Here is a 25,535-nt window from a genome sequence, read left to right as displayed (position 1 = left end):
TTGAAAAATTTCGATTTTCTTGCTGATGGTGGTTCATTTCAGAGGAAACTTACTTAATAAACTTGAAAAACGCCTTTGAATATTCAGCACAACGTAAAGCCAACTAAAATCGAATTAAAATGAAGCACAACTAAATACTATTATTTTTAATTTGTTTGCAAAAAATTATAAAAACAATGTTTTTATAGTTCTTTCGATAAATGTTACCAGAGGTAACAATAATCTACTATCAAAAAAAAAATCGTATCATTAAAATTATTTGACTTACCATGATTTTTAAAATTATTCGTTAATTATGCGAAAAAGGTGACTGATTGGTTTGTATTTATGTACTTACCAGAAATGTGACAGAAGTAGAAAATAAGATTATTTTTTAATCATAATAATTTAAATTTTTAAGAAATATCAATAGCCCTTGTATTCTATGAAACAACGGTATTTACAAAATTATTGGTATAACCCACGTAATAATAGCGAGCATCATTAAAACTACACACATCCATTATTTTTTCGTTCATTTCGATTTTTCACTGCGATAATCCTCACCTTCAACTTGTCCAATGTTTCATTATGCAACAGATGCCGAAAACGTGACGTCGCTCCGTCCACCTTCGACGGCAGACGTCACCGACGCCTCAGACGCCGACGCAGAAGATAGGAATGCGCAGAATCCGGGAAAAGTCGACTTACCAGCGAAGGCGGAAAGTAGCGGCTGCAGCGATGTCAGTCTATCGCAGTCAGAGAGTATGGAAAGTGAAAAACGACGAAAAATCGACACGTCTGGAAAAAACATGGAAGCAGAAGCGGCTACAAAGATCCAAGCTGGGTTTAGGGGGTACCAGGTCAGAAAGCAACTGAAAAATAAGGTAAGTAATTTTATTTATAGTTTTAGATAAACTATTATTTGCACTTTTTATGAAAAGGTATAATTAGTAATTTATATTTTTTATTTTTAAAAAGAAAAATGGGTTCATTTTTAAATCCCTTTAATGATCTTTAAGCTTCATTTTAATCTTGCTATTTCTAAAAATTTTTTGACATTAATACAATTTAAATATCCATTATGTCTACTAATATCTACTCCAGTCAATGAGAGAAAAAATGGATATTACCCCCTATTTCAATCCTAATGAATAGATTTTGATGAAACTTTGGGAAAAGGCTGTATTTACCTCCCCATTTAAAGTCTAACCTTAGTCTATGCTCATATATGCTTATTATTTTTAGGGGTTAAACCTACCCCTTATTGTCAAAATTGAATAAAACGAGTTGTAACGTAAACCAAAATACAATTGAGGCTTTAATATCATTTGATGAAGTTAAATAAAGGTCTTTTTATACTTTAAGACATTACCGCTGGTTGCCTGAATAATTTAGCCCTTACAAACTGCCCCTTTGATAATTAAATGTGTAAAAAAGTGATTTACTAATATTTGTAATTTTTATATTGGTCTTTTGGGTCAATGATATTTTTAATTTTTCAACCCTTAAAAACAACCCCTTATGATGGAAAATATAAAAGTAGAGAAAAAAATTGTATTTGCAGAAAAATAATAATAAAATTTATACGAAAGATGTAAAGAAAATATGTAAAAAAATTTAAGATATTTAAAGAAAAACGGTCACGCCATTAAGTTATTCTAATCTACATCACTGTCATTCGTTCCTTCCTCATCTTTGCCGGAGATTGAAGCACTATCTTGGCAGTTAAAATCTGCACATCCTCTACATATATCTAGCCTTACAAAAAGTCCGATATTTCTGCAGGTGCATGACGCGCTGCATCCTTTATAGTGTAGTATAGTTGATCCAAAAGATGGCATAACCCAGACATCCAAAGTGAAAGTTATCCTTCAATACCAAATTGTTCTATATGGTCCACACAATGTCCAGAAAAAAGTCACACCATTTTGAGCGTCGAGTTTGGGGTTGGGGGGGAGAGGGGAAAGAAATCGGTAAATTCGTAGTTTTTTAAGTTTTTCGCCAATATTTCTAAAACTATGCGGTTTAGCATGAACAACCCTCTATACTAAATTGTTCTACATTAAATTTGAAATAAAAAAGGCCCTATGCATAATCTTTCTAAAATTAATGGTTCCAAAGTTACGGAGGTAGTATAGTATAACTGGTCCAAAAATAGGCCTAACCCAAACATCCAAAGTAAAAGTTTTCCTCCAACACCAAAATGTTCTATATGGTCCACATATTGTTCAGTAAAAAGTTACACCATTTTGAGCATCCGGTTTGGGAGGGAGATGGAAGAGAAGCCGGTAAATTAGTAGTTTTTTTAAGTTTTTGTCAATATTTCTAAAACTATGCTTTAGCGTAAACAATGTTATATACTAAAATATTCTACATGAAATTTAAAACAAAAAATGTTGTATACATAATTGTTATGAAATCAACGGTTCCAGAGTTACGGAGGGTGAAATTCGAGGTTCTCGATACTTTTTATAATTTTTGGGCAATATTTACGATATAAATATGCCAAAAACCCAGACATTAAAAGTAAAAGTTATCTTCCAACATTAAATTGTTCTATATGGTCCACATAATGTTCAGAAAAAAGTCACACCATTTTGAGCGTCGCGTTTGGAGGGGTGAGGGGGAGAATTCGGTAAATATAATAAGTATCGAAAACCTCCACTTTTCATTCTCCGTAACTCTGGAACCGTTGATTTTATAACAATTATGTATAGATCCTTTTTTGTTTTAAATTTTATGTAGAACATTTTTCTATAGAACATTCCTTACGCTAAAGCATAGTTTTAGAAATATTGACGGAAAACGTAAAAAAAAACTAATTTAGCGACTTCTCCCCCATCTTCCCCCCAAACCGGACGCTCAAAATTGTGTAACTTTTTACTGAACAATATGTGGACCATATAGAAAAATTTGGTGTTGAATGAAAACTTTTACTTTGGATGTCTGGGTTAGGCCTTTTTTTGGACCAATTATACTATACTACTTCCGAAACTTTGGAACCGTTCATTTTAGAAGGGTTATGCATAGGGCCTTTTTAATTTCAAATTTAATGTAGAACAATTTTATGTAGAGGGTTGTTCATGCTAAACCGCTTAGTTTTAGAAATATTGACGAAAAACGTAAAAAACTACGAATTTGCAGATTTCTCCCCCCTCTCCCCCCCAAACCCGACGCTCAAAATGGTGTGACTTTTTTCTGAACATTATGTGGACCACATAGAACAATTTGGTGTTGGAGGATAACTTTCACTTTGGATGTCTGGGTTTGGGTCTAACTATACCATACTATTGTTGCAGTTGCAAAAATGCAAAACATTATTTCTGGTAATTTTTGCGGCGAAGGGGATTTATTCATTTTTGTGGGCAGCTAATTCCCATTAACATTAAATTCTATCCCAAATCAATTGGATTGAGACCTTTATCGCCTAGCCAAATTTGAATTTGGTAATATACTTCTTTCTTAATATGCTTGTCCAAAGTATCTGATGAAGGTACGACTGATGCCAATTTTACAGTAGTGCTTTTCTCCAGCAGTTGTGTAAAGTGATTAGTCGGTATGCCGAGATCCCGTTCAGATCTGCTCTAAAATTGAAAAAAAGTTAAAAATCTAATAAGTCAGGAAATAAAATTCGAAATTATTTATTCCCTGAGCTTTTTAAGTTGGAAAAATAAAGCGTAACAGAGTGGCGAAATACTCGACAAGGGACATCTAAATTGCATTTCACGTCCCGTCATTCACCGTGATAATAATTTTAGCGAACTATTTCCTTTAATATCTATCAAAGGTGACTGAAGTATAAACTAAAAGACAAGAAAAGATAAGAAAACTTATACCGAAATAAAAACTTCAAGTTGTATAGTGGTATAAAATCGTTTATTAAAAACTTCATAAAATGTCGTGCAAAACGTTTTCATTCTAATTCAGAATATCTTCAGTGCATTCTGCCAAGTAGTTGAAACTAGCACACTAATTAAAGTGGTGACATCATAATATATGGTTTACATGTTAAATTTAATAAAAATATGGTGAATACCAGTCGATGTTAAAAGATTAAAATCAGTCTTGGTCTGTGCCCATTGAACTGGCAAGTACCTAGTTACTTTTTCGAGCAGGGAAGCATGTTGCCCTTTAAGAATGTACTGATTCTAATCTTTTAACATCGACTGGTATTCACCATATTTTTATTAAATTTATGATAAACCATATATTATGATGTCACCACTTTAATTAGTGTGCTACTTTCAACTACTTATCAGAATGCACTGAAGATGTTCTGAATTAGAACGAAAACGTTTTGCACGACATTTTATGAAGTTTTTAATAAACGATTTTATACCAGTATACAACTTGAAGTTTTTACTTCTGTATAAGTTTTTTTTTACTATGGTATACAACCAACTATTGGAATTTTTTCATTGATTTTAAAAGAAAAGATGATTTATTTTTCCAACTTAAAAAGCTCAGAGGATAAATAAGTAATTTCGAATTTTATTTCCTGACTTATTAGACTTTTGATTCATAGATGGTGCTAGTAGCATCTTTGGTAATTATTTTGATAATTACACGGAAAGGATGAAAGGATTTGATTTCAGTTCAGTGCCTCTACCCAGGTGCTCCGATGAGGAAACGGTTATTCCGAAATACGTATAAGCACAAGTAGAGGCTTTGTACTGTAATCAAATCTGAACCATCTTTTCTTATCTTTTAGTGAAAAAAAGTTGTTTGGTTTTTTACAATAACTCCGTTCATTTTAAAGATACTATATCTATTCAAAAACCATTTTAAAGAAAATTTTAAGGATTATAAAACCAAATTTATCACATTAATTTAAAATCTTTGGTTTTTAAAAGGTAGAGGGTTAAGTGGCGCAAGAAAGGTGATACTCGCGCTATCAATATAAATTAAAATAGTGATATTGCTAACAGTCTTTATGTTACACTAATGAAAAAAAGAGTGTGTGTATTTTGTATGCACGTAAGAAGTTATACTTCTATTATTATGATTTCAACGAAATAAATATATTTTAAAAAGTTTAATAGCATTTTTATTTAAATATTAAACTAACTTCAATACTTAAAATAATTACAATATTTAAAAATAACATTAATAGTTACGTCATTGTTTATGAACTGTATCATTCGGCAGTTGCTTTTGAATAATTACTAAATCGGTAAAGTTTTGATTTATTTTATATGAATATCTCACAATAAAACACTGAAAAACGTTTGTTTTCTATACTTCCACAAAATTTATTACAACTATGTTATTACTACAGCTGTTTCGGCAAAGTGCCTTTCTCAAGTGATATATTTTACAATGTGTTTGTCTTTTTAAGTCTTTAACTGAAGAGGTTGAGGAGTGGGGAGCTGTTTGTCTCGAGTTGGTCATTCAGAATTATATCTGTATTTTTCAATTTATTAATTTCAATTGATCCTAAAAGTGATAGCTTAAGGCCTTTATTTTGAATATGTAGAATTTGAAACTCTTCATTGAAAAAATGATTATGATCTAGAAGGTGAAGTGCGTATGTAGAAGTGTCTGTTTTTCTATTGTTGAAAGCCCTTTTGTGTTCTGCTATCCGTTTGTCAAAAGTTATGCCAGTTTGACCGATGTAAGTTTTCGGACAGTCACCACAAGTTAGTTTGTACACACCACTCTGTAGTTGCTTTCTCTTTCGGCTTTTATTGTTTTTAATATGTTTGCTTAAGTTGTTGTTAGTTATGAAAGCTGGTGTTATTCCTTTCTTTTTTATGTATCTGGCTATTTTTGTTGTTATTTTGCCAGTATATGTGAGAGAGCAGAAGGTACTGGGTTTTTTCTGTGGTGGTGGATACACTAATTTCAAGGCTTTCTTATGGAGTTTTTGGTTTAAAATGTTGTTAACTGTTTGTTCGTTATAGCCATTGTTTACTGCTATTTGTCTAATGATATTTAGTTCTGTCTCGAAGTTATTTTTTGTTATAGGAATTTCTGTCAGTCTATGTATCATGCTATGGTAGGCTGCTAATTTGTATTGTGTAGGATGGGATGATGAATTGTGTATAGTTGTGTCAGTATGGGTAGGTTTATGATATACAGAGAACTCATGTTTGTTGTGTAGTCTGGTAAGACCATGTCCATAAGATTTGTTGTCCATAAGAAAGCCTTGAAATTAGTGTATCCACCACCACAGAAAAAACCCAGTACCTTCTGCTCTCTCACATATACTGGCAAAATAACAACAAAAATAGCCAGATACATAAAAAAGAAAGGAATAACACCACTTTCAGAACTAACAACAACTTAAGCAAACATATTAAAAACAATAAAAGCCGAAAGAGAAAGCAACTACAGAGTGGTGTGTACAAACTAACTTGTGGTGACTGTCCGAAAACTTACATCGGTCAAACTGGCAGAACTTTTGACAAACGGATAGCAGAACACAAAAGAGCTTTCAACAATAGAAAAACATGCACTTCTACATACGCACTTCACCTTCTAGATCATAATCATTCTTTCAATGAAGAGTTTCACATTCTACATATTCAAAATAAAGGCCTTAAGCTATCACTTTTAGAATCAATGGAAATTAATAAATTGAAAAATACAGATATAATTCTGAATGACCAACTCGAGACAAACAGCTCCCCACTCCTCAACCTCTTCAGTTAAAGACTTAAAAAGACAAACACATTGTAAAATATATCACTTGAGAAAGGCACTTTGCCGAAACAGCTGTAGTAATAACATAGTTGTAATAAATTTTGTGGAAGTATAGAAAACAAACGTTTTTCAGTGTTTTATTGTGAGATAAAATGAACTTCCATCAAGTAACGGTCGAATCCATCAATTATTTATATGAAAGTTAAGAAACCAGAACTGCTAAATCACCAATAATAAAAGGACAGCGTCAGCAAGCTTCACCTCGACCACACCTCGGCGTCACCGAGCTTATAAATAAACTTTTGCATTGTATAGCGTCACTCTTATTTTGCATTTAACTGTAGTAAGTAGTCCCTTGTCAATAAAGTTCTTTTTAAAAACGTTGTTCTTGGACTTAGAAACTTCACTGGCGCAGTCAGTAGGATTCTTCGGGAATTACGTCGCAAAATTACGTTACAAAAATCGAACGATTTCGCGAGTAGTTTTTCGTTTTAACGATTTACCGGAAAACCGAACTTTTTGTGAAAGTGTCCAAGATCAGCTTTAGACAAGGTATCACCAAGACCTGGGGAGAGAACAAGAATCGTCGAACCCTAGAGGCAGTAGATTTTAAGCAGTAGTTCAACGAGACCTGGGAGAAGAACAAAATCGTCGAATCCTATAGGCAGAAATGTTGAAATTCTACATTTTAATGTAAGTGTTTCCTATTTTTTCCATTTTATTATTCCATTTTATATTTTCCTATACATATTTGAGAATACTTATAGTCAGAGAGCTAACGACAGTAAATGATTTTTTTTAAGATTTTATGATTTTACAAAGATTTTTATTTTAAATAAGAAAAAGAATATTATTATTATATTATATTATTATATTTTTGAAAATATTTGATTATATTGAAGTTGAAACATATTTAACATTTTATTATAACCTGATATATTATTTGAAAAAAAAATATTTAATGAGTGAAACTGATAGTAAATTAGATTTAAGTAGCCTTGTAGCAGAATTAAATTCAATTTTGGAACCAAATAGTAATAAAAATAACGAAATGGCTCAAACAAACTACCAATTGTTAAAACTATACTTAGATTCTATCCCAGCATATGATGGTAATCCACATACTTTAACCATATTTATTGAAAATTGTGAAAATTTAATAACTAATTTTGCTAGCCAAACAGATGGCACTTTGAATACATTTTTACTTCGAGCTATATTAGGTAAATTAAATGGAAGAGCTCAAATGTTAATAGGCTCTAGGACAGAATTAAATACATGGCAACTTGTAAAGGATGCCCTTAATCTTAGTTTTGGAGATCAGAGAGATCTCGATTGCCTTATCCAAGACCTGATAACGTTGAGGCCTTTCAAAAATGAAACCCCTTATAATTTCGGCATGCGATGCCAAGAAACACGTAGTTTAGTAGCACAAAAATTAAATACCCTTAATATTAAAGCACCAGAAAAATTAATTAGAATACAAAGTTACGATGACTTATGTTTAAAAACTTACATTAGAGGCTTACCCTTATCGTTACAAACAAATATTAGATTGAGAAACCCAGACAGTTTAGAGAAAGCTATGTGCTTCGTTATCGAAGAAGAGAATTTTCTATATTCGTTACAACGCGGAAATAATTTAAACTCACAAAATTCTTTTAGACCCTCATCGAGACATACTCCTACGAGAAACAATAATTCTAATCAAACTTTTATTCCTAGAAATAATTTTCAACAAAATCGCCCTAATATGAGATTTCCACCTTACCAATATCAAAATATCAGACCGCAATACCAAAATAATAATTTTAATCCTAACAATACTTTTCAACCACACCAAAATCATTTCCGAAATTTCAATAATTATAATTCTAACTTCAATCCAAGAAATTTCGATAATAATAATTCTAATTTTCGACCAAGATATTTCCATAATAATAATTCTAATTATCAACAAAGAAATGTTAATAATCAACCCCAAAATCAAAATCAATACCAGCCAGAACCGATGGATACAAATTCACGAAATACTTCTTTAAGATCTAAACCACATTTTACCTCCACGCAATTATTTAATCAACAAATTAATAACGATCAAATACAATTCGAAAATCCCTTTGAAAATAATAATATTCCCATTGATTACGAACACCCGACTCAAAGTTCATTACCCTATTCATTACCGCCTTACGAGAACAATTATGAAACTCAATCCAGTCCTTATCAAACTCAAGACAACACAAATGAAAGATCATATCACAATCCAACTCAAAATGTTGAAAACGTAAATTTTTGCATGACCCAAGAAAATTACAATCCGACATAATATACTTAAATACAACGATAGCAGATTTACCACATATTATTATACCAGAACTCAATGCCAGATTTTTATTAGATACAGGGTCTTCCAAAAGTTTAATCTCTCCACAGTTAGCGCATAAATATTATAAAAATTTTATTTCTTATGAAAATTTTAATATACAGACAGCTCACGGAATTTCCATGCACAATGAAATAATTAATATTCCAGCTTTTAACATTTTTAAAGTAAACCAATATAATAAGTTTTATGTTTTTAAATTTAGCGAAAATTTTGATGGATTAATTGGTATAGATTTATTACAAAAATTAAAAGCTTCAATTAATGTCAACACGAGACAAATGAGAACGCCTTATGTAACAATACCCATAATTTTTGAACCCAGTAAAAAGAATATATTATATCCCAAAGCAACTTTTAATCATACAATAATTATTCCCCCTAGAACTAAGCAAATAGTCAAAATACCGGTAAAATTAAATGAAGGATTAGGTATACTAGAATATAAAAATTTCGGTAAAGGAATCGAAATGCCTAAAGCAGTAGTTAACGTAAAAAATAATTTTGCTATAACCACTATTACGAATATGAGCGAATATAAGACAACGTTAAGTAATATTGAACCCTTAGATATAGAACCATTAGATATAGTAAATACTAATTTTATAAGAAAGATGGAAAATGACGAAGAAACGTCTATTAATGATGATAATATGTTAAAAAGGAATTTAAAAAATATAAGGATAAATCATTGCAACAAAGAAGAAAAAGAATTACTAAAAAAGCTTTGTTTCCAATACAGAGATATATTTTATTGTGAAGGCATACCCTTAAGTTTTACTAATAGTATTAAACATAAAATTAAAGTTACTGATGATTCTGCAATATATACAAAATCATATCGTTTCCCGGAAGTTCACCGAGAAGAAGTTAAATCCCAAATAAATAAGATGTTAGCAGAAGGTATAATAGAAGATAGCAATTCAGCGTTTTCGAGTCCCATTTGGGTGGTCCCGAAAAAACAAGATGCTACAGGAAAAAGAAAATGGCGTCTAGTAATAGATTACAGAAAATTAAACGAGAGAACCGTAGATGATAAATACCCATTACCAAACATAACAGAAATTTTAGATAAATTAGGAAGAGCAAATTATTTTTCGACACTAGATCTTGCAAGTGGCTTCCACCAAATAGAAGTAGACCCACAAGATGTTGAAAAAACAGCCTTTAGTACCCCACAAGGTCACTTTCAATTTAAAAGAATGCCTTTTGGTTTGAAAAATGCACCCTCAACTTTTCAGAGAGTAATAGACAATGTTTTAAGAGGACTAACAGACGAAACATGTATAGTATATTTAGACGATATTTTAATTTATAGCACATCTTTACAAGAGCACCTTGAAAAATTAAAAATAGTTTTCGAAAGACTTAGAAAAAGTAATTTAAAGGTACAATTAGACAAGTCAGAATTTTTACAAAAAACAGTTATGTATTTAGGACATGTAATTACCCCTCAAGGCGTAAAACCAAACCCTGATAAAATCGCAGCTATAAAAAGATTTCCCATTCCAAAAACCCAAACTGAAATAAAAAGCTTTTTAGGATTACTAGGTTACTATAGACGATTTATAAAAGATTTTGCAAAAATTACTAAACCAATGACCAAATGTTTGAAAAAAGGTTCTAAAGTAAACCACGATAAAGATTTTATTGACTGTTTCGAAACTTGTAAACAAATATTAACAAATGACCCTATTTTACAATACCCAAATTTTAGCGAACCATTTATATTAACGACAGATGCTAGCAATTATGCAATTGGAGCCGTATTATCACAAGGAAATGTACCAAATGATCGACCCATCGCATACGCCTCAAGAACACTAAATAAATCAGAGACAAATTATTCAACTATAGAAAAGGAGCTATTAGCAATTGTATGGGCCTGTAAACATTTTAGACCATACCTTTACGGAAGAAAATTTTTCATATACACGGATCACAAACCATTATCTTGGCTTTTTAGTCTAAAGGAGCCAAACTCAAAATTAATACGTTGGCGTCTAAAACTAGAAGAATACGATTATAAAATTATTTATAAAAAAGGAAAACATAATACAAACGCAGACTGTTTATCTCGAATTACAATTAACGCATTAGAAGATGAATCAATAGTAAATAATCCTGGAGACGTAGACGAAGATATTTTAAAGTACCTCCAAAATTTTGCAGAGAATCCATTAGACCAACAACCTTCAACAAGTAACAATAACGACTCAAGAAAAATTAACATTATTTCTGATATAAGAATACCTCCAGACAAAATAAATACACAAGACGAAAGCTCAGACGAATCTACACAACATACAACCGCAAACGAAACAACGAATCAAGGAATACCCATTTTAGACGAAATAATAAATAACAAAGTTCACCAAATCTTAGTATACCCTAACGTTTACCCAAAAACCGATATAACTCATGAAACTTATCAAAACCATAAAATAATTAAAGTAAAAATCCCTGAAACTGATAATGAAAAAGATATTTTTGAATTTCTTATGGCATACACGGACCTTAACACTACATTTTATTTGTACTTCAGTAAAGACAACCTGTATAATGATTTTAATAGATATTACCTAAAACATTTTTCTGAAAATGGTCCGAAACTAATTAAATGCACTAGATTAATTAATACAGTAGCAAACGAAGAGGAACAAATAATTTTATTAAAAAACTACCACGAAGGAAAAACTAACCATAGAGGAATTAACGAAACATTTGAAAAATTACGTCAAAATTATTACTGGAAAAATATGAAGACAACTATTACTAATTACATTAACGAATGTTCTATTTGCCAAAAAAATAAATATGGTAGACACACCCCTTATGTCCCACTAATGCTTACGGAAACCGCCAGCAAACCTTTTCAAATTATTCATATAGATATTTTTACATATGACGGTAACAAATATTTGACCCTCACAGACGCATTTACTAAATTTGCTCAAGCTTATTCTATTCCAGGTAAAAACGCAATTCACATTACGAAATCCTTAATAAAATACTTCACTTCTTTCGGCATTCCCCAATTAATAGTAGCAGACAAAGGTAGAGAATTTAATAATGAAGTAATAAAAGATTTATTAGCAATTCACAAAATCAAAGTTCATTTTACTACTCCTGGCCACCATGAATCGAATTCAATAGCTGAACGAATACACTCTACACTAATCGAACATTTAAGACTTCTAAAACAAACGTATCCTACCGAAGATGACCTAATGGACTATGCTCTTATAGCTTACAATAATTCTATTCATAGTTCCACAAAATTTACCCCATTTGAACTAACTTTCGGACATACAGACTCTAGAAACCCCAACGAACTATTTCTTTCCCAAAATTTCTATTCAGAATATATAAATAATCATAAAGACAAATTAAAACACGTTTACCAAAATGTACATGAAAATCTAACACAAAATAAAACTAAAGTAATTGATAAACGAAACGATCAAGGAGAAATAAATTCAGAATTTAAAATTGGACAAGTAGTTTATAAAGTTAATACCCAAAAACGTAACAAAAAACATCAACCATACTTAGGTCCCTACAAAGTAACCAAAATTCTTGACAGAAACCGAGTAGAACTTGTACGACAAAGACTTAAATATAAAAAAGACATTAACCAGACAGAAATTATACATATTAAAGAACTAAAGAAACCTCCCGTTGCAGGTTCGCCCTCTGGACAACAAACGTCGACGCAAGACGAGACACATCCAAATTCCATAACTTAAACGACAATCCCGGACTTTTACCCCTTCATTTAGGCACAGCCCGAATTCAGACAGATGTTTGGACTTTTATACATATCTATGACATTACAAACATTACTACAAATTTCCTTACTCTACAAAATCAATATAATTCCATGATAAATACCCTTTCAAATACTTCCCAAATTCTAAGCTTTAATAAAGAATTTCAAGACTCCTATCATTTAATCCAAATTTTAGAAAACAAAATTTATCTCGAATTAAGACAATTAAATCCCTTTTGGAATACCAGATCTAAAAGATCTCTATTTGATGGTGTAGGTTCCGCAATAAAATTTATAACCGGAAACCTAGACCAAAACGATGCAAAACGCTACGACGACGCTATATCAACTCTAACAAATAATCAAAATAATATTAAAACTATAGTTAAAAATCAAATCACCTTATTAAGATCTTCAATAAAGAATTTTGAAAATAATACAAAAATCTTAGCTCATAACCAGTTAATTTTAAGTTCACGCATAACAGAAGTTCAAAACTTAATTAAAGATATAAAAGTAGAAAAAGTTGAGACATTTCATTATTTTGCACTAGAAAGACTTGTGTCACAATTTTACACTAGTTTCCAAATTATTTATGATCTACTAGAAAAAATCGAAGTTGCTATCAGCTTTTCGAAACTAAATACATTTCATAATTCGATAGCCGACCCAGATGAACTATTTCTCGAAATATTAAACGTTAGTAAATTCCTTAAAAATAACAAATTCCCTTTTGAATTATCTTTGCAAAATATTTTGTTGTTCGAAAAAATAATAAAGATAAAAAGTTATAGTAAAGCAAATAAAATAATTTTTGTACTTGAATTACCCATTGTTGAGATCAATGACTATGATTATTATCATCTTTATTCCTTTCCGACCCGATACCAAACTCATTTTAGAACAATTATTCCAAAATCCAAGTTCCTACTTTCCAATCGATACCAATATGCACTTGCCAACGTTCAGTGTCAAAAATTGTTAGAAGAAGAATATTTATGCCACGATGTCCAGTCCATTGAAGTAACACCAACAGCCCCTTGCGAAGTTCAACTAATACAGTACTCAAAATTTGTAAATCAATGTCAATCAGTGCCAACAGAAATTAACAATATAAAAATTCAAAAACTTGAAAACAATAAGTGGATCGTAATAACTCTAAACAAAGTGATTAGTATTCAAAAATGCGACAAAAATTCGGACAATATTCCATTAAACGGTAGTTACTTAATCGAACTCAATAGTGCGTGCGAAATTTATATAGACAATTACGTTTTAAAATCATTTGAACTAAAAACTCCAAACTTTGTTAAAATGGAACTGCCAAATTTAGAAGTGTTACTAAAAACCCCGGTCAGTGATCTAAACTTTAAAACAATAAAAATAGACTCAATAAAATTAGACGAATTAAATAATGTTCAAAGTGCTTTAGCAGATCAAGAAAACAAAATAGACAATCTAGACACAGTTCCCATTCATTTTCAACATGTCAGTTTTTATACCATAATTTTATATGTCATAGCAATCATCTTCCTTGTCTACACCATTTGGCAAATATACAGAAAAAATACGAATCCAGAATCACCAAAGGAATCCACAGAACAAGAAAAGAAGGTACCAGAAAATTTTCCATTTCTTCGAACTATGCTACCCCATAGTTCTCATCTAGCCCCGGAGGAGTTAAGAAACCAGAACTGCTAAATCACCAATAATAAAAGGACAGCGTCAGCAAGCTTCACCTCGACCACACCTCGGCGTCACCGAGCTTATAAATAAACTTTTGCATTGTATAGCGTCACTCTTATTTTGCATTTAACTGTAGTAAGTAGTCCCTTGTCAATAAAGTTCTTTTTAAAAACGTTGTTCTTGGACTTAGAAACTTCACTTGAATATAATTACAAAATACTACAGAATTTCACTTTTTGATATAATTTTTATTAATAATATCGTAAATTTTGTACAACATTTTTAATAATCAAAGTAAATAAATTTTAAGTTCACTCAAATAAATAATCGACTACTGCCATCGACCACTTACAATCTCGGTTAATTTGATTAATAATCGCGGCAGGTAAAGTAAAATTCTTCTTTCAGTACAATAAAGTGTTACTTTACTGCCGCGGATGATGGCAAATTAGTACAATGATGAATGCCCTTAGTGACGGTCGGCAATAAAACTAAAACACATTTTTTGTTAGCCGCTATATTAGAATTTTTGACGTGTCATTTGAACACCCAATCAGAGCAATCGTATAACGCATCTGCGCGCAGCACCAACATTTTTTATGAAATCGCGCACATTTACATTCACTCCCTATCGCGCCTAAAGAAGTATACCTTCAAAAATTATAATTTTTGTCAAAAACCCCCTACTTTCTGCACTGAATAATTGTTTTCGTATCTGTTACCATTTTCAAGTTACACGGAGAAAAAGGCAGATTTAAAAAATATATAAAAAAGCGCTCTATTATTTGATCTTATTCTTTCATAAACCATTCACTTTCAACCAGTCCAACTTTTTGAGCAGATAAATAACATTAAAATGAAAGGAATTATAGAGGAAAAACGAAGTGTTTAAATTCTGGTGGATGCGATTAAAATATACTCATTTTTTCTTAAAATATATCTGTGACTAATCAATCTTTCTTGCACAGTACCTCGCTTAGTTTGAATGCAATCGACATATTAACAGTGCTCATTTTAAAGGTATTTTTAAGCACTATAAAATGTGCTGACAGCATTATACGCTGTGAGCTCGTACGTAGAGGGGATATTTAAAAATTCGCGAGCTCCAGTAATGACAAGTCTGTAAACGTTTACTGGAAATTTGACATAAATGTCAAAATGATTAATTTAAAATTAAAAATAAAAACATTAATTATAAAAAATATTAGTTGGTCAAAGCTGTGGTATATACTTTTACCTTAAATATACTTACGTTTTAAATACTGAATTTAAGTTTTTTAATGTTCCGTAATATGTAATTATAAATTGATCTATTAATCTTAGCGCCATCTACACGATAATTGTGAAAGTATCCGAAGTAAGAAATTAATGTTTCATCAATAGAACGTCAAAATGATTAGCAAAATCTTAAAAAAAATCGATTACAATTTAATTACAGTGGAACCCCGATAAGTCTGCCCCCGATAACCCGGAAGTCCGGCTAACCCGGACCGATTTTCATCAGATAAACATTTTGATTTTCAGTACATATTTTGTATTTTGACAATGACACCCGTTCTGGGCGTCGAAATGTTAATAAAATTATTTTTTCAATTTAATTGTGGCTTATTTCCCATCAAAATAGTTTATTATCAGATAAACATTTCAACAATAAAAATGTATGTATGTAATATAATATTTGAGACATAATGTGTATTTGTGTAATTTGAACTATGCGATAGTAAATGACTCATGACACAAGCCGGCAGAAACAACAGGCACCTGTCTGTAGTATTCCTTTATTTTTTATTTCAAACTGTATTAGCATTGTTTAAGAAAGGCTATTTAAAAAATTCTTTTTTAATCAATGGTCTTAGTTTTCACTGTTCTTAATACATAATAACAAAACATCGTTCCGATTATGACTGTATGAATACAGTATTGTATTGTTCGCTTCCGTTTGCTTAGGTTTGTGTTTGCGTGTTTTTAGTAATTTAGATGTGTACGTACTGTGCATATTTATATATATTTCATGTTATTTTAATTCTAACTGAGTTTATGTGTAAGTATACCGTATTGTATTAATTTTTACCATATTCTCCGGCTAACCCGGATTTTCAATAACCCGGATCGGCCGCGGTCCCGATTAATCCGAGTTATCGAGGTTCCAGTGTACTTTTTTGCTCTGTAAATATTAAGCGATAACAATTAAATAATAAATTTAAAAATTACCGGTGAAAGTTGCATTACTAATGTTATTTCTGTTATTTCAAGTGGAATGCACAGATTCGAGCATTTCACAAACACAAAAATTCCCCCGTCACTTATCATAACTCACGTTATTAGAACATTACAACTAGAAGATTTTTGAAATTTTTTTAGAAGTTACAAAAATGTTTTGTACATTTTTTTAATTACATGCATTGTTTTTAATTTATCATATTTATAACAAAAAATCGTCCGAAATCGTATAATTTTTCAATGAAAATGACCAATTTTAAATCATGGACAACTCAAAAACTATTGAGTTTTCAAAAAAAATATATATATGTTTTACTTACAATTAGGTTTTCTAACGACTTCTGGGGTTAATTTAAACAAAAAAATGTCTACCTACGAGAAGGGGTGGGAACCACCCCCCAAGATAAAAGCATATTTTGGCATTATGATAGACTTTGTCTCTTGAGCCATTCCTTACTGTAAAAATATCAAGTAAACCTAAAGCATCAAGCCACGGCCTCACTGGTAAATTTTTAGTGCGTATTGAACTAATGGTTCGTCGCAAGAATTTAACGTCGCAAATGTTTACCAGTAAGGACGCGGTACTCCACCAGCGAAAATGTAAAACATACCGACAGCCGATGGAGTGTGTGCGTTGTATGCGTCGAAAATTCTTGCATCCGATTTATGCCACATTAGCACAATTTACCTCGAGCACGCAAATATGTGCTACGAAAAGCTGGTTTGACGCAAATTTTTACCAGTGAGGACGTGCCATTAGGACTTAGAAATTCTGAGCCAAATCCAAATACACTCTTTGACTGCACTATAGAAAAACACTCAATGTGTTGAATAAAATAATACCCTATTGTGTTTGTCTATGCACTTTGTTCATTATACAATTAATTCTTCCATTAAAAATCTATTTATATATCATATTCGCATGTTTCACAATAGCGTTCATTCAGATAATCGATTTTTATATATTCCGCTTTTCTTTTGTTTTAAATCAACACTTAATTGGTTGAAAACTTGAAAACACATGTTTACATGTGAACAGTCTACCAGTAAATCAAAGAATTGATTATTTACTAATGTAGTCAAGGAAATTGCAAAAAAATTAGTATAATATCTAATAATCTTATATGTCACCATACTTATTTAATTTAATATTAATATTTTTTTTCTACAATCACTTGATAAAGAAGACTTTTTCGCTTGTCAATGGCAACGAAAAGTTGACGTTTACTGAGTACCGTTACTTTATCCCTCTAGCGCAGCGTTTCCCAACCGGTGGGTCGTGGGCGGATTTCAGGTGGGTCGCGGAGTGGCTCTTACAATAGCTGAGTAGCGTACAGTGACCGTACACAATCTGTCAATATCTCCAGTCCGACCAGTTTTCTCCCACTAGCTCTCTCACTCGAACCCAAACACTCGGTTCTTGTTCTCAGTCTGGCTCTTCTGGTATTTGCCTGCGTAATAACATATGACAGTGTAGCTTGATACTCTGTCCAGCGTAATTTTTGTTTAAAATTAGTGAAGTAGCGAACTATTTACAATGGACAATTGGCTGAAAAGTGGGTTTTGTTTTAAGAGAGAACTGCAATCTACTGGCAAACGTGAGCTTAATCGTCCATCTACTAGAAATGCCGCTAAAGTGCCTCCAATATTTTCAAATGTTAAGAAAGGGAAGAAAATGTTTCGAAAATAATGTCCTGAATACCTTAAATACGCAATACGGATTCACGTTGATAGATACGGAAGAAGAACCTATGTCCAATGCGTACTATGTTTCGAAACCTTGGCAAACGAAAGTATGAAGCCTTCAAAACAGAGTAAGAGGAAGAAAAATGAACTGATTTCGCCATGGCTTCGCAGAAAAATTACCATGGCCTCTTACTAGCTGTCTGTGCTAATAGTATGAAATAGGGCTCCGCACACAGCAGGCGAGGGCCTTATTTTGTCCGGGACAGAAATAATTTTGTCACTTCTACTTGACGATAAAGCAGGTCAACAGATATGTAAAATACCAAAGTCCAATCCAATATATCATGGGTGAGGGATGGGTAACGAATATGAAAAAACATCAGAAGGTGGGTCGCCAGACATAAAAGGTTGGGAACCACTGCCCAGCGCATGAAGTTTGATTTTACGCTCGTGTCCGTAGCAACCGTACAGCCATACAATACAAACACATTGAACATTCAAACTGAAAGATATAAAAGTTAATGTTATGACATTATAATGACAGATATAAAATAGTTACAATAAAGTTAATTATTTAAAAATAGTTTCATTTTATTAAGTGATTGTAGAAAAAATGTTGTATGTATTACAAGCGTAAAGTGACATTATTACTCTCAAGCAATAATGTATCACTTTTCGCTCTTAATACATAAATAACATTAAATAATTTTAAAGGGATACAGTTAATAAACTTCTGCAGTAATTTTTTGTTTCGACTCGACTGATCATATCGCATTTTGCAATAATTGTTAAGGTTTTATTTTGTGCGGATTTTTTTATATGTATACATTTCAACATTTCATTTTCTGCTAGTAATTTATATGATCATCATCCTGATGAAACATTAATTGACGTGGTAAAAACAAAATCCAAATTGCAAGGTTCAAAGTTAAGTCACGCGTTCTGTCGAGCAAAAGATATAAAATAATTTAAGAACATTGATTCAGAATCACATAGACTCTATAATTAGATAAGTAGTAAGTGGAAAGGCGCAAAATGTCGCCTGTCAACATTTTCAATGTGTTTTAAATGTATTTCTTTTTTTCGAATCCTGAGAAAACTAATAAGTATTTTTGAAAAATTTAAACGCAGAATGAAAGATTACATTATTACCGAGGGCCGAAAGTCCCTTAGAATAAATTAAAAGTCTTTTTAAATGAAATGTTTGCAATTAAAAATTACACTAAATATTCTCTTTTATTTTCACTCCTGAAACTTAATAATGTAATATTTCATTCTGTGATTAAATTTTTCAAAAACATGTATTAGTTTTCTCAGGATTCGTAAAAAATGAATACATTTAAAATACATTGATCATTTTGATATGCGACATTTTGCGCCCATGCCTTTTAAGTATTTACCGATACTCTAAATCTAAAAGATCCATAGAGCTTGATGTAAATGTCATCCATAATAATCCATGTTATGTTCCAGTTTGCTTTTTTAATATTTCGTTAGCTTTGGTAAATTTTTTTCGTTTGGACGGAATGTCTTTGCTACTGTTATTCAAATAAGTTACTGGTTCGAACCAGAGAGTAATATTTAACATAATATAATCATTAATATCAGGCCGATTGGAACATGTAGGTCCACCAGTATTTAATATTACTAACTCTAGATATCTAAACCATCTACAACCCTTTCTAATTGCTTTCCAACATTGTCAATTGTATAAGACACCAGCAAGGAATGAATATATCAGATACATAATAATATATGCAAATTCTAAGAAATAAACAGCTGCATTAGTTGTCTGTTCCTTACTAAAATCTACTTTATTTAAGTAGCATGCCATAAAGTAGCAATAGCTACATTATAAAACAGAGTGCTTAATGGAGCATCCTGTACATGTCATCAGGTCATCACTATTTGTCAACAAAAACTCTTATTGTCATTTATGATAGATTGCTGAATAAAGGAGTTAAAAATTTAAGTAGGTACCATGTTCTTCTCGAATGTTCTATTCGAATTTTGAATATTCTATTCGCTAATATGAGCGCATTTTGAACTTTGTCTACTGCCTTTCTAGAAAGTATCGATGTATGTATTATGCATTACTAAGAAATGAATAATTAGCCAGATGTTTAGAGCACATTTCAGGAACCTCAATCATAAGTGGGTGTTTGATTTGTTTGAATATTGGATGAACGTATTTGGTACGTCTATTTTTTGGGCAACGTATTTGCCGGAAAAAATTAAGCAATGGAATATTTTAGTGCGTATTTATACAAATCAAATTATGTTATTTTTTAAAATTTCGTTTCTATTTTTTACTTCAGTAAGCCTACTCGCATTTTAACCAACAGTCTTTTAAAACGCATTTCATATGCTTATTAAACATTTTGCTTTATATATAAATCTTATAGCTCCATAGTGGAACAAAGGGCACATCAGTGGTTCAATAGCAAAATAGTTAAACCAAAAGGTTTGATCAGTACCGGCGCTAGGGTATAAGCCGCCCGCCTGCAAAAGAAGCATAGGCGCCCTTCGGTTTCTTTTAAGTTATTATTTTGTATAGCACCGGTAGAAAAAAGCTCATTTTGGCGCCCCCCAAAAAGGGGCGCCCGCCTGCAGTGCATCCCTTGCAGGCCCGTTATCGCCGGCCCTGGGTTTGATGGTAAGATTGCTAGCCTCACGGATCATTGCTTGAGTACCGTCCGATTTTATTGATTAATTTTCTCCACTCCCTTCTGTTCCTCGCAATATTTTTTGCTTCGTTCCATGTTCAATTAACTTGTCTAAGTTCTTTTTCTATTGTTCTCTTCCGTGTAGCTAGTGGACTTTCTTGTTTTCTTTTGCCTGGTAGACTGTAGTGTAATGCTTCTCTCTATATTTGACAAGGGTTTCCGTAACGTGTGACTTATCCACCTCCATTTCCGATTTTTATTGTTATTTCTATATTTATACTTTTCTTTCCTTATTCGCCACAATTCTTCATCTGTGATTTTATCTGGCTTAAATACTTTCAATATTTGTACCAATAATTTGAAATGTACCAATAAGTTTTCAATTTAAAAATCTTTTATTAATATTTCTAATATTTTCAATATTATTAATTTTGCTATTAGGATTGAAAACTAACTTCATCTTTCAATTGCCAGATGACGCTAATCACCTAGTACCTTCACTTCGGTTGCAATGGGTGGGAAAAACTCTCGACGCTAGTCAATTAGGGTATGGAGAACAGTGCCTACGTTCTTTCCGATAAGGCTCCAATAAGAGCCGAAAATCGCGATTCAGAGGACTGGACTGCGCTCCGTATTCTAATTGAAAAGTAAGATTGTTTTGCCTTCGCATTGCAACTGAATAAAAATGGTATACATTTTTACTTTCAATATTATTCGTAGACATCTGTTCATAAAGGATTGCATCTGTTGAAAAAGATTTTTGTTATATTTCCACGTTTCATCTCCATATACTAAGACTTATTTCACATTTGTCTGCAAAAGGCCCAGTTTCATTTTTTACTAATACATACTTGTCGAGGCTTATATCTTGAGTAATGTGTTAAGGGCGTTTGTACTAAACCTATTCTCCTTGGTATGTCTTTTTCCATGCCACCCACTGCCGGATTACCCATTAGGCAAGTAGGCAGTTGCCTAGGTTCCTCGGCCCCAAAGGGGGTCTCGTAGGGCCCAAAACGAAAAAATAATAATTAGAATTAAATAAAAACTCTACATCATATATATATATATATATATTGTTTTGATTCTACTTATTGATATCTACTTTAATTGGGCTAGCTCAAATTAATAAATTTATCTCAAGGTTTTACATCATCCAATCGCAGAAATGCAAAACCAATACTCAGAAAAAACTCATGGAAAAATAAAAATCAAAAAAAAATTAAAATATAACCGTATATTAAAGAAAAATTAATTATACCAAAAAAAATTAAAACACAAATTTTTAATAATAGAATAAACTAAAAAAAACAGACAATCTATGAAATGCTTGTGCAAAATAATGAAAACAAATCTGAAAAATAACGCAAATTATTTTGAAATCGAAATTACCAAGTATGAATACAAATTGAATTATAACTACCTAGTAAACAAAAGTCCATTTAAAAATCGCGAAAAAGTTTATGTGAAAGTTTATGTCCTATTTCACTGGAGTCTTTACGTATAGGTCGATGCAACCAAATGAAACCAAAAGCGTGGCAAACAGAGACTATTTACGGAGAGAATAATGTATATGTTTGGATACCTTTGTACAGCTGTGTTCACTTGATGTTGAATTTACTTTTGACTTTTAAAATAACATTTTACTTTGTACTTTTTATATACGGGTGCCTATAAGGCTTTTTTATTAACGAAGACCGACATTCTTGTTACTTATTCTTCAACAGTACCTTCTATTTCAGCTCTCTAAAACACACCCTGACTCTCGTTCTTTTCTTGTCAAAAAAAAATTAAAACTTCTGACATCCTTCAAACTATATCCTCCCTTCAGTTCCATTCGTCCAAACAAATATCCTTACTACGTCATATATCAACGCCTCCAAACGCTTTTGCCGCTAATTGTTCGTAGAAACACTGTCTATTGAATGTAACCGCACTGTTAACATGATAAACGTATTTGTCCAAAATTCATAGAATTATTTTAACATTATAAAAAAAACTAATACCTTACAATACAATACTGGGTAATTGAAATCGGTATCTAATTTACATGGTGAATGAAAACATTAAATATTAAAAAAATTATTTTAACGTAATACAAAATTATCATACAATTAGATAATTAGATTTTCTTCTTTTTCCTCTCTGCTTTTCTTTATCTATGACAACTTCCCCGACCTTTAGTATGAACAAATTTTTAGATAAAAAAAAATTTTTTTATACCCAAATTACTCAATCCTTTTGCTTTTATCCTATCTCCTATTTCTATACTTAGTATCTAAATTATTTACATGTTTCTACAAGTTTTTATTCAAAATACCGGTATATATCGTTTATATTAAATATACCCCTAATATTGCCATTCTCTATGTGCCCTATCCTATAGCTATTTACCCCATTTGCTGTTTGCACGACGTATGGACCTTCAAATACTGGCATCAATTTCGCACAAACACCGTTATTCAAATTTGACACTCTCAGTGCTCTCACCATTACTTTATCACCTTGTTGAAATGTAACAGATCTTCTTCGCCGTTGTCTTTGCTTTCTTTGGATGTATTTTTCTCCACTTCTTCTTAATCTTGTAGTTACTTTGTTTATTACATCTTCGTATTCTCTTTCTGTTGGTTCTTCCCATGGTCTAAGTGGCATTCTTCCTTTCATAACATACATCGGAGATTCTTTGGTTATTGTGTTTGGAATAGAGTTTATGTATTCTTCTACTTCTTCCAGCTTTCTATCCAATCCTGTATGTTGTCCATTAGATGCAATTCGTAAAAACTTGGTTACTTCCTGTATATATCTTTCCGATGGATTGCTCTGGGGATGTCTGATGCTTGTAAATACAGCGTCTATTCCTCTTTGTTGTAGCTCACCTGTAAATCTATCGTTTCTAAAATACGTAGCATTATCTAGCAATATTTTCCTCGGTGTCCCAACTTCTTCTAAAAAATTGTCTATTTTTCGTAATATTTCATCTCCTTTTGTTGTTCGACAAGGGTATAATTTTACAAATTTCGAAAAAATATCCACCATCACCAAAATGTGCTTATTTCGACGGGGAGTTCTTATCAGTTCGCTCAACATATCTATGGCTACTAGATCTAATTTTTGGCCAGATGTTATATTCTTAGGTATGTTTTCATTTTTAAAGTTCCTCGATTTATATTTTTGGCAAACCTCGCATCTTTTCACAATGTCTTTTGCTAACTTATGATCGCCTTTGCAAATATAATTTTCTCGGAATACCAGAAAGCTTTTCCTACTTCCAACGTGTCCATTGTTTCGGTGTATATCAATCAATATTTTGTTAGCCAGTTCGTTTGTAATCACATACAGTTCTCTTTCCTCCTTTCTTTTTATATAAATTCCATTTTCTTGTATTGCTCTGTTTTTTTCCTGTTCTGCCAGATTCTCTTGGTCTCTCATGACCTCCTCTAATGAATAGATTCCGTCGTCGTCTCTTAGAATGTTCATTCCAACCTGAAATTCCATTTTTTCTTCTTTATTAAAATATTCATCTCTGGTGAGAGCATCGGCGACGATATTATCTTTTCCTTTGATATATTTGACTTCAAAATCATATTCTTGTAGTAATAAAATACCACGGTGTATTCTGTTGTTTACTACTCTATTGTTCATGATGTTAACAAGAGCGGCGTGATCTGTTTCTATGGTGAACTTTGATCCCAATAAATAAAAACGTAGTTTATTCACGCAGAAAAGAATACTGGCAAATTCTAGCTCGGTCGCGCTATATCGTCTTTCGTATGTTTTTGTTACTCTGGACACAAAGCATATTGGAACTTCTATTTCTTCTTGTATTTGGGATAACACCCCTGCAAACTTATTCATCGAAGCGTCTGTTCGTAAAATAAACGGTGCTGTGTATATCGGATAGTATATCTTACTTCCATTTGCAAATTCTGTCTTAAGATTTTGAAATGCTTCTTCCTGCTCTTTGCCCCATTTCCATCTTTCATTTTTCTTCAAAAGACCTATCAATGGCAGTTCCTTTTGGCTGATGTCTGGAATGAGCTTCTTAAAATAGTTTATCATTCCCAAAAATCCTCTCAGTGTTTTTAAATTTGTTGGACGTATGTATTCTTTTATGATCTTGACTCTCTCTTCATCTAGGCTTATGCCTTGCCTGTCTAGTTTGAAACCTAAGTAAATCACCTCTTTTTGAAAGAACTTGCATTTTCCTATGTTTAATTTTAAACCTGCTTTATCTAGTTCTTTGAGAACTATCTTTATGTGATTCATATGGCTAGACATATCATGGGAATAAATCAACAAATCATCGATATAATGTAAAACAAAATCACCGTGTTTATTTAAAATCGTGTGCAATGCCCTTACCAAAGCCGCGCATGCACTTTGTAAACCAAATGGCACTACCCTAAACCTATATACCACTCCGTCGATAGAAAAAGCAGTATAATCCCTACATTCATTTGCTAAAGGAATTAACCAGAAACTATGTTTTAAGTCC

At 31.9% G+C, this 25,535-nt stretch overlaps 1 protein-coding gene across 1 annotated transcript in view; it reads left to right on the top strand.

The window, feature by feature from the left end:
* LOC114343764 (protein PFC0760c) overlaps nucleotides 1–25,535 on the top strand; it is a 260,163-nt gene that overhangs the window by 119,170 nt on the left and 115,458 nt on the right. Inside the window, exon 6 of the mRNA XM_050643890.1 lies at nucleotides 580–866. Within this exon, the coding sequence (XP_050499847.1) occupies nucleotides 580–866 (287 nt within the window). The remainder of the gene's footprint in view (nucleotides 1–579; nucleotides 867–25,535) is intronic.

Source organism: Diabrotica virgifera, chromosome 2 (assembly GCF_917563875.1).
Source record: "Diabrotica virgifera virgifera chromosome 2, PGI_DIABVI_V3a".
Classification (NCBI taxonomy): Eukaryota; Metazoa; Arthropoda; class Insecta; order Coleoptera; family Chrysomelidae; genus Diabrotica; species Diabrotica virgifera.
Note: the sequence above shows the minus strand (reverse complement) of the source record. Positions and strands in the feature narration are given on the sequence as shown.